At 43.4% G+C, this 10,732-nt stretch overlaps 1 protein-coding gene across 1 annotated transcript in view; it reads left to right on the top strand.

Moving 5' to 3' along the window:
- The first annotated feature begins 520 nt into the window (after window positions 1–520).
- The window catches only part of Chmp4c (charged multivesicular body protein 4C), a 31,982-nt gene continuing 21,770 nt past the window's right edge, over window positions 521–10,732 (top strand). Inside the window, exon 1 of the mRNA XM_021158627.3 lies at window positions 521–847. Within this exon, the coding sequence (XP_021014286.2) occupies window positions 538–847 (310 nt within the window). The 5' untranslated portion in view covers window positions 521–537. The remainder of the gene's footprint in view (window positions 848–10,732) is intronic.

The raw sequence follows: 10,732 nt of genomic DNA, 5'->3' as shown, positions 1-10,732 counted from the left end.
TATTCCTAATTATAGAAACGAATATGACCATCAAGCACGTACAGAAGTCTTTTAAGAAAAGAGGTGGCCACCATCTTCCACCTACTTGAAGTCTTGTGAACTTTGGGACTGGCCGGCCTAGCCAGCACAGCCTCTGCTGTGCCCACACCGTCGTGGTGGGAGAGGTCTGTGTCCTGGATAGGACACATACTCAGAGGAACGTGGCAGAATATTCTTGTACATATGAAGAGATTGGAAACAGGAACTTTGTGAACCCTCACACACTCTCAAAAGAGCACTTTGAATATCCAGGTGCGCCACCTGCTTTCAAGTCTTTCCGGCCTGGCTAGACACCCTCAGAGCTTGATGGATTTGCTTTTCTTTGAGCCACTTTCTCCGTAGTTTCTCCTGGATGGATGTGTCCTAGTGCAGATAAAGCAGTCCCTTGCTCCTGGCCAACTTTTCTCGGTTCCCTGACTCCCAGAGGGCGGTGGCGTCGGCTGCCCTGCCCCCCGTCCCGGGTGGTTATTCGAGGGCGGGGCCGAGCCCGGCCAGGAAATGCCCGAGAGTGGGTGTCACCTGCCGAAACAACTTGTTGATTCCCAGGAGCTCTGTGGGCTCCGACCGTGGCTTACCTGCCTCCAGAGCGCTGGGACGCTCGCCCCCCACTGCTCAGCCATGAGCAAGTTGGGTAAGTTCTTTAAAGGGACCCGCTCCTCCCGGGCCCGGGCGGCTCCCAGCGCCCAGGAGGCCCTGGCTCGCCTCCGGGAGACCGAGGAGATGCTGGCCAAGAAGCAAGAGTACCTGGAGAACCGAATCCAGAGGGAGCTCGCCTTAGCCAAGAAGCACGGCTCCCAGAACAAGCGAGGTAAGCTGCGCCCCAGGACACGCGTCTCTCACCCACTCTCAGCCCTTCCCTGGGGACCATCTTCATCTAGGAGTCTGAATCTCTCCAGGACTGCTGGCTTGCCTTTCTAGGAACCGACCTGACCCCCAGGGCCTGGTGATTGAAGTGAGCTAAGCTAGGCACTTGCCAGGCTGGCAATATGTTTAACGCCAAAAATTCTAGTAATCAAGATGAGCAACATTATTATGTAATATTTAAATGACTCAAATCAATCCATGATGAGCCTGGAATCAAAATTTTAAAGTCAAAATGAATATTACTGACCATTTTTCTCTTGTCTTGAACTCATGTCTTGGATTTTAATGGTACTTCCTTCGCTGAAATTCGTTTTTATGTGATATTTTGCTCACCAACTTTGTTTATTGTTTTTGAGTTTTAAGAATATTGCATTCAAAGGAAGTTTAACTTGGGAGAGTGTTTTCTGGTACCCACTTGGGCTTCACTTTTGGCTCAACACTTCCTAGCCCAGCTCAGGTCACATCCAGTTTCTGTGTAAATTCATCTTAGGTGAAGCATGTTCTGGGATGTTCTGGTTTATCTTGTTGCTCTGCTGTTGAAAACTTCAGTTGCCTGCTGTGCAGTTGCAATCTTTAAAAAAAAAAAAAAAACCAGAATCAAGGCATTAAATATTAAGTTTCCTATCTGGCTTTTAGTACACACAAAGGACTTTGAGTCAGAAATGACTTGGTGAAGCTGTCACGCCTTGAACCTTTTGCTCTTTGTCAGAGTTCATTTGTGCAGCATACTGCTTGCTCTGTAAGGATAGGTCTCAGCAGCTCACAGCCGTGCGTGCATGCAAACCCAGGGAGGAGAGGAGTGATGGGCTTTTAATACCAGGGCAGTGGAGGACTGCTGCTCCCCCCCAGCAACTCCCTGCCCCAAACTGGAAGTGGCAATGGCTTTCTTGGCTCATCAGCTCTGAGGATTTGTGACCCTGTGTCTGGCTTCTTTACCAGAAATGGTTGGTGGAAGAAACCTTTCTCCTCATGCCCTCCTCTTTCCCTCATCTCTCCTGTTCATTTTTCATGGTCTTGTGGGTACCGAGGGCAGAGCCCAGTGCCCCGTGCATGCCAGGCAAGTGGCACACCCTGTCCAGGTCAGTCACTGTGAGGCCCTGGGAAGGATTAGCTCATTCGGATGATGACACTCTTTTGTTCAACCCTGCCTCAGGGAGTTGATCTTGGCTCCTCATCTTCTTATAAAAGTGGGCCTGGATATACACACTCTTGTCACCAGGACAAAAAGACCAAGTTTCATTATTCTCAGCTATTGCCTGTGACTTTAGCCACGGGACAGCATGGCTTAGAGTTAAGGGCTGGTTTCTATTTTTATTCCATGTTGAGAATATTTTGGGAACTTATTCGGTGGCATTTTCTAAAGCGAGACTGTGCCATTGTAGCTGGCTAAAAAGTCAGTGTTCGTGCTGTGACTCCACTCTGCCTCACTGACGAGCTGTGCACTCTGAGTACTGTGCAGTTTCTGTCACAGCACAAACACATGGTCGTTGGTTTGGAACTGTGTGCTCCTTTGCTTCCAGTAGTAACTCAGTAAATGCCTATTTAATATGAGAATTTGAACATCTACTTCTAGGAATTTGTAAAAATGTAGATTTGCTTTCAGAGAGTGAAATGTAACACACTATGGGCTACATTGGTTTCCAGTGGTCTTAAGGTGTATCACAAGCTTACACGACAAACAAGGACAACACATTTGAAGAGAATGCTGAGTACCAACCCAGCTTCCCTAAATTGGGGAAGTTACATATGCACTGTGAGCAAGCAGTAATTGGAGCAAGAATTGATTCATCATCATTTAGATATGTGAGTTCAATGTTGTTGGCCCAGGCCTGGGCTCCAGAGGCCCCGGGAATAAGCAGAGGCTGGCTTGCATGAGACCATCTTTAATATAAGCTATGGATTGAATTTGGTCACAGTCCTATGCATTAGATGCACCATCAATAGAATCGTGTCTCCCAAATAAGCCTGATAACTCCAGACACACACAGCCATTCCCTTCCATTAGCTGCTAAGAATACTTTCAGATATATAGGAAAATAAGACCCAAATTACTGAGCACTACAAGGACCCTATGCTACATAATGGCACTGCTAGATTAGCTGTAATTTACATTGTAATCTGAGAGACACAATGTATTCTCCGTTGAAGCTTTGCTTCCATAGATGGCCACCTAATGTGTCAAGCATCCTAGCTGAATGTATTATATATTTCTGGTAGTATTATACCAGAAACCGCAAGTTCTTCAGTGATGAATGTCTCCACAGCAGAAACATAGACAGCATTTTGAATACCCAAAGGGAGTTTTACTGGTGAAATGGGTAACTTTTTATTTATCTTTTCTTGTTTTTAAAAGGCTTAGAATTCTTTGACAGTGAAGACAATAAATAAAGCAGGGCGGGCTGCTCTGAAACCCAAGCACTGAACTACAATGCTAAATAATTTGTGTCATAAGAACCATATGAACTTCCTTAAGAAACGAATTCAAGATGCTAATAAGGTCCCCCAGAAGGAAGGGAGGCTCCTGGCATGTTGCTTCTGGGGTAAACAGAGGGCCTGGGAAGTGGATATTTCTCACTCAGGTTTCTGAATGACAACAGAAAGAGAGAGAATAGGAAGGGGACAGACCCTCCAATTTGCCAGCTCTTTGACTGTCAAATCATAAATTGTTAAGTTTAATGGACATCACTGTGGTTCAGGGTGACCAGTCTGGCCTTGAATTCAAAGAGACCTGCTGTCCCTGAACTACAAGTTCTGAGATTAAAGTCATGCACCACCACTCCTGACTACTATGTATGTATGTATGTATGTATGTATGTATGTATGTATGTATATGTAAGTATGTATGTATGTATGTATTGCATTTGGGCGGGGGGCGGTCAAGACAGGGTTTCTCTGTGTAACAGCCCTGGCTGTCCTGGGACTTGCTTTGTAGACCAGACTGGCCTTGAATTGACAGAGATCTATCTGACTCGTCTCCTTTGTGCTGGGACTAAAGGTGTGTGCCACCATGCCTAGCCCTAGCTACTTTTTAAATAAGTGAAATACACGCCAAAAATAGATCTCATTGGTGAAATTACAAATACTCTAAATATGTGGATTGATTACAATGGTTTAGGGGTACTTTTCAGTTCCCCAGGTTTGAACAGTTGATGGGAATCTTTTGGATCCATAAATAAATATCAACATGGTACCTGTTTGATCTCAAATTTCGGACAGTATCTGGTCACTGGTTGGCATGGATTCTGATGGCATGTTCCCTCCATAGGGCATATTCCAGGGACTGTCACTGCCTGCTTTGGTATTTAAGCACCCTTAAGGATAGCGTTAGAGCTTCACTGATCTTGTAAATCAGATGAACAAGTTGCTTTGTCAACTTACTACAGAATATTTGTTTAGCCACATACATGCTGATCCATTTTTCTTGAAAATTAGTTGAATTATAACTAGCAGTAAGGAAGTGCATGGGTGGCTAACTCTGACCTCTGACCTCTGACCTCTGACTTCTTTAGAGGCTATCATTTGCCATGTTCCAGAAAGTCTGTGGAGTGCACACAACCAAATGGCCTCTGCACCTGCAGTGTCACAATAGTCAAGGAGCTGATGATCCCAACGAGGAAACAGCTGGAGCAAGATTTATAATCTCATTAAAAACTTCAGGAGGCCTGAGATGTTTAAGATTATACAGTTTATTCAGATTACTAGAACTCTTGCTTTATACCCAGTGATCTGTTTTGGGCAAAAGCAGACTTATTATATATCACGTATTCTTTCCCGACTTCTTTATCATGTCATCGAGAGCAGTGTATGGTCCTGTCTGTTACTGAGGTCACCTGGACAGCAGTTCCTGCCCCAGACTAACTGTTTGGAACTGGACTCAAGTATCAGGTTTTCAAAAACAGGGCTTCCAGTTGCTCTGCCTTGTGTGGGAAATCTAAGCCCATTGTCATTTTCTACCGCTAATGATGTTGAAAATCTAGGTCTCTCCCTCTTCCTAGCTTCCCTAGTCCTTTCCCTATCCCAGGACCCAAGAGCAATGAGTATTCGTATGCTTCTTTGAGATAGGGTAAGCATCCCAATGCTTGATGCCCCAGGCTGGTGGTTTCAGAAACTGACTTGAGTGAAATCTTAGCCCACGTTAAGCCCACGTTGACGTGTTGGTTGGACTTAGAGGTGTCTGTGTTCATTTCTTCTTGAGGTGTTTTTGTTTGTTTGTTTGTTTTTGTTTTATGTCATCCCAGATAGATGGCTGGAATGCAATACTGCAGTTTAATTTTTATAATTTGACACAGAGTTCTGGGTGCTGTCATTCCGAGCCTGGGCTTTAGAGCAGTCAGCTCTTCTGTGGTTTGAAGTTCTCCCAGTAACTCTGCAGCTCTGTTGTTCTCAGACCAGTCAGTTGTCCTGTCTAGTGACTTCTCATTTGGCAGTGAGAGCTCAGAGCCCTGTGGATGAGCGACATCACTGTGAAAAGCATTCAGTGGACTAGGAATACCAGCCACGAGTCTGTAACAATTTTTTGAAGTTAAAATTAGCTTAGATTTTTCTTCCAGAATAGCATTAAATAGATCTCCATCTCCTTTCATATACTTGAGGAAAGCAGTCACTTCTCTAAGTCCCCCTTTCCTCAACTTCTATAATTCCATTCCCTTGAAGACTTTTCTTGTGCTAAGGCTGGCTTACTATGCTGGGCCTAGAGAAAGGCTGGTGAAATGCCTGGGACAGGGTACTGTGCCGCTCAGAGTGAGGGCTGCCCTGGCTTACAGCCTTCGTGGCTCCTTCCCTCCCCTCTAGTCCTGACCCTTCTGCTCATCTGGTCTAGGGCCGCAAATCACACCTGTGGAGCAGGAATTCCAAGTGAGAAGGTGTGGATCCGGTGCAGGTTATTTGTAGGTCTTAGGCGTTGAGTGTGTTGATAGAAAAGACCAGGTAAGCAGATTTGGGGAAAATCCCTCTTCAGTGACATCACACACACATGATTCCAATGAGACATGGTGCTGGAACCATTTGCTCTTCTCCTCAGGGAAAATGAGTTTCCAAGACAGAGTCCTCAGTTTCCCTTGGGAGCCTGGGTTGTGAATGGACAAGGTTGAATTTTGTTTTGGAATCTGGATGCGAAGGCTGTGTGTGTGTATGTGTGTAGTCGAGCTGTGTACTAACACACTGGGAACGTATCCATATGGAGTGGGACTTTGTTCACAGCCTACTCTTATCTCAGTGGGAGGAGCCCTCTGTGCTGTTGACTTAACTTTTTAGTATAGCTGTCGTTAATGATTTCTTCCACCTCAGACACTGGGAACCACAAGGACTTTGGTGTAAAGAGAGCTGCCGAAGAGTCTGGTTGAATGCCAGCACGACTCAGGTAAAGTGAGACAGCCATAAATCGCAGGAGCGTGGAGAAAGCCTCCTGGGAGAGGTAGCTTACCTGCTGACCTCCTTTCTGAAGACAGTGTGGTTGTGGCTCTTGGGCCATAGCATTGGAATTTTTTCTGGATGTTTATTAAAATGCTCACTCCCAGGAGTCCCTGGAGATTCTAATTTAGGAGCTGCTTGGTAGGTTGCATACTCTGAATTTGGAACATTCCCAGTGATTGTGATCCCCACTAAGCTTAAGAACCTATGATTTGTTACTCAGTGAGCCACTAAATTGGAGGGACTGACTGCTATTGTTTCCTTACCATTATTTAATGCATATTAATTGTTCAAACTAATTGGTTTCACTATGGCATTTCTGTATACATACACACATACATATACACATAAACATATACACACATAAACATACACACACATATATACATACACACATACACACACGCGTGCACACACACACACACACATACCCATCCATCCTTTTTTGTCCTGTCTTCTCCCCAGTTTTTCTCCCTATCTTTAATGTTCCCTTTTTATGTTCAGTTCAGTTGTTTTGTTTCCATATATGATGGAAAACAGGAGATACTTTTTTCTGTGTACACACAAAATCTTTTAGTTCAATCCATTTGCCTGCATTCAACAAAATTTCACTCTTCTGGATGCCAACAACCTATGGTGTTTATTGTTGTTTATATTTAGAATATTCCCCGGACAACAATATGAACTAACCAGTACCCCCCAGAGCTGTGTCTCTAGCTGCATATGTAGCAGAGGATGGCCTAGTCGGCCATCAATGGGAGGAGAGGCCCTTTGTATTGCAAAGATCATATACCCAATACAGGGCAATGCCAGGGCCAGGAAGCAGGAGTGAGTAGGTTGGGGAGCAGGGTGGGGGAAGGGTATAGGGGGCTTTGGGGATAGCATTTGTAATATAAATGAAGAAAATATCTAATAAATAAATAAATTAATAAAAAAAATTCCCCAAAGGCTACATGTTAAAGGCTTGGTCTCCAATTTAGCAATGTGCAAAAGTGGGCTTTTCAGACTTTTTTTTTTATCATTAGTTCTCTGACCTTATCTACTGATGGGACATCATTTGATTGGCTGTTGGAAGATGTTAGGAACTCAGCAGATGGGACATTGTTGAAGAGTGTGGATCTTGGGGGTACACAGTTGGAGTTCTGTTTTGTCTTCTGTACCTCTCCCCTCAATCCCCTGCTTATTAGTTGTCATGAAGTGATCAGACCTTGGTCTCCTGCCCCCCTGCCTCAATGCTTAGCTTTGCTGTAGGTCCTAAGTAATGGAGACTGTGGACCAGGAACCAAGTCCGAGACTAAGAGCTAATGAACTCTTTCCTCCTTTAGCTTTTAGGGTGGTTTTCTGGGTGTTTTTCCAGTGATGTCGTGCTGACTGACAGCATGCACACTATCTTTGCTCTATCTCTTCATCTGTGGGCATCTAGGTTGACGCCAAGGCTCGGCTTGCATGAATGTCTGCTTCTTATGGATCCAGGCCTCTCTCAGATTATGGGAGATCTTAGACTTATTCCACATTCAAGGTGAAATTATCCATTATCACATATTGTTTTCTTGGCTTTTGTGCTACCCTCAGTATGCTAGCTCCTGGAGAAAACTGAGTTGTATAACTAGAACATTAATCGGTACCCATTAAGTGTTACTTTATAATCAACTGCCTCCCTCTCTTCTTCAAAATAAGTTGATTGAAAATATCCCGCCCCATGTCACCTCTGAAGCACCACTGGAACATTCATTCTGCAATGGGCTAACCTCAAGAATCTAGACTAGCCCTACGAACCCACCCACTTAAAGTGTGATTTAAAAACTTCTAGCCTACCCCTCTCTCAGTGTCCTTCCAGTTCCTGACAAGGACTCTATAAAACATACTTCAGCCACGTGGTTAGGTACTGTGCAGCACAGAGTGGACCAGTTTTTTTTATTTTCTTGATTGTTCCTTAAATATTTTTTCATTTTTTTTTTTTTTTTGTTTTGTTTTCTGGCATAAATAGAGGGTTTCACAGGCCTGGGAGAGAGAATCAACTTGCAAAGGTTGTTTTCTAATCTCTACTCATGCATCATAGCACTTGCATGCCCCCCACCCCCTCACACACACACACACACACACACACACACACACACACACGAGAGAATGAGAGAGAGAGAATAATAAATAAAACATTTAAATTCTCGCCCCTGGGTTTGATTGCTGTGAAGAGACACCATGAACACCGCCACTCTTATGAAGGACAACATTATTTAGTTCGGGGTCAGGCTCACAGCTCAGAGATTCAGTACATTATCATCATGGCAGGAGGTACAGTGACAGACAATACCCAGGCAGACGTGGTGCTGGAGAGGTAACCAATAATTTTATTCCTGGATCGGATCGGCAGGCAGGAAGAGAGTGATGTTGGGCCTGGCTTGAGCAACTGAAACCTCAAAGCTTAACCCCAATAACATACTTCCTTCAAAAAGGCCCTGCCTACTCCAACAAGGTTGTACCTCCTGGTTGTGCCATTCTCTGTGAGCCTACAGGGGACCATTTTTATTCAAATCACAGTTCTCATGCTTGCTAACACCCCCATTCCTTGTTTAAATCAGTGTTTTAAGCAGTGTATTAAGTATATTAAATACTATGTTTAGTATTTTACATTTGTTTTTATTAAACAACACCTCTAGTTATCTTAGAATTAAAAAATTAAGTCCTATTATATGAACTATTTTATTTAGTTGAACTTTTATTTATTAAAAATCCTACAGACTTTTTTGTTGTTATATAAATATTTATTAGACTATGTAAGATATAAAAATGTAATAACATATATATGAAATATAAAATTTTAAAATAATTTAAATTAGAATTGATATTAATTAAATAATTTAAATTTATTAAAATATTTATTTAAATTACATAAACATTTGTTAAATGATGGAAAGCCAATGCCCTAAGGCATGCTGCCTGAGACCTCATTCCTAGATGGCAACTGCAGTATGAGAGTTTGCTTTATGTAAGATTCAGACAAGCCTTTTGGTAGCCTTTTGACAGATCAACACTTCACGAGAGTTTTATTCATCTAGATAGGAAAGTACTGACCTATTTTCTAATTTTTGTCATCTTATTTCTTTTATTTTTTCCTTCAGTTGCACCTTACATACCTTATAAATTATATTTCCAGATGCTGGTTTATGGACTGTTAGTGTCATCAGACCCACTGGGGAGGTTTTGACAAGGACAAGCTGGAAGAGTTAGCGTGAGTGACAGAATCGAGGGGCTCAGTTGTTTCTGGATGCTTTGCCTGTGGGTTGGGCTAGAGGTCCATGGGTAATGTCACCCGTGGCTTTCCCTTGTACCAGTAAAGAAACCATGAAGTTGGTTTAGTAGTTTTCAGATTTGGGAAGTCACATTGGCTTCTAGCAATGGCGATGATGTTTTCTAACCTTTCAGACACTAAGAGTGTAGACTTTTGAGTCCTTCTTCAAATCTATGTGGCATGGATTTTTGTAGTTTTATTTGTATTGCTTTGCATTTTATTGATTTAGCCAAAGTAAGTTAGAATCAGGTAGAAAATATATTACTGACTGATTGTACTGTAATAAACCCCTTTGACCAGCGGAGGCTGAGGGTACTGTGAGCCACTCATGGTACTATTGTGTTTGTGTTTCTATTGCGTTTGTTGACATTCAGAGCTTCTTACTCCAGACAGCTTCATATCAGAAAACTCCGTTTTAGTCAGTGAACTTAAAGGCAAGCTACCCAGTAGTTTTTTGAGTTTATGATTTTTGCCTTATGTGTCAGTTTTGAAGTGGGTTTAAGTGATCTATGTTGGCGTTTGTCTTGGTTGCTGTTCTATTGCTGTGAAGCAACACCATAAACACAGCACTTATAGATATAATCATTTTTTATTAATTAATTTATTCATTTTTTTATCCCAGTATTAGCCCCCTTCTCCTCCCAGTCCCCCGTCACAGAGCTTCTTCACCCACTCTTCCCTCCCCTTCTCCTCCGAGAAGGGAGAGGCTTCCTCTAGGTATCTCCTCACTCTGGAACATCAAGTCCCATTGTCTCCCACTGAGGCAAGGCAAGGAGGCCCAGTTAGGGGAACAGGATCCATAGGCAGGCAACAGATTCAGGGACAGCCCCCACTCCAGTTGTTGGGGGACTCACATGAAGATTGCAAGTTGCACATTCTACTACATATGTGTGGACGGCCTAGGTTCAGCCCATGCTCGCTCTTTGGTTTGTGGTTCAGACTCTGCTGAGGGTCCCCAGAGGTTCAGGTTACTTGACTCCATTGGTCTTCCTGTGGAGTCTCTATCCTCTTCAGCCTCTTCAGATCACTCAATCCTTCCCTAACTCTTCCACAAGACTCCCTAAGTTCCATTTAATGTTTGGCTGTGGGTATCTGCATCTGTCTCCTGGACAGACTGCTGGTCTCATTTCT

The sequence above is a fragment of the Mus caroli genome, unplaced genomic scaffold (genome assembly GCF_978045245.1).
Source record: "Mus caroli unplaced genomic scaffold, Mus_caroli_1 scaffold_3, whole genome shotgun sequence".
NCBI lineage: Eukaryota > Metazoa > Chordata > Mammalia > Rodentia > Muridae > Mus > Mus caroli.
Note: the sequence above shows the minus strand (reverse complement) of the source record. Positions and strands in the feature narration are given on the sequence as shown.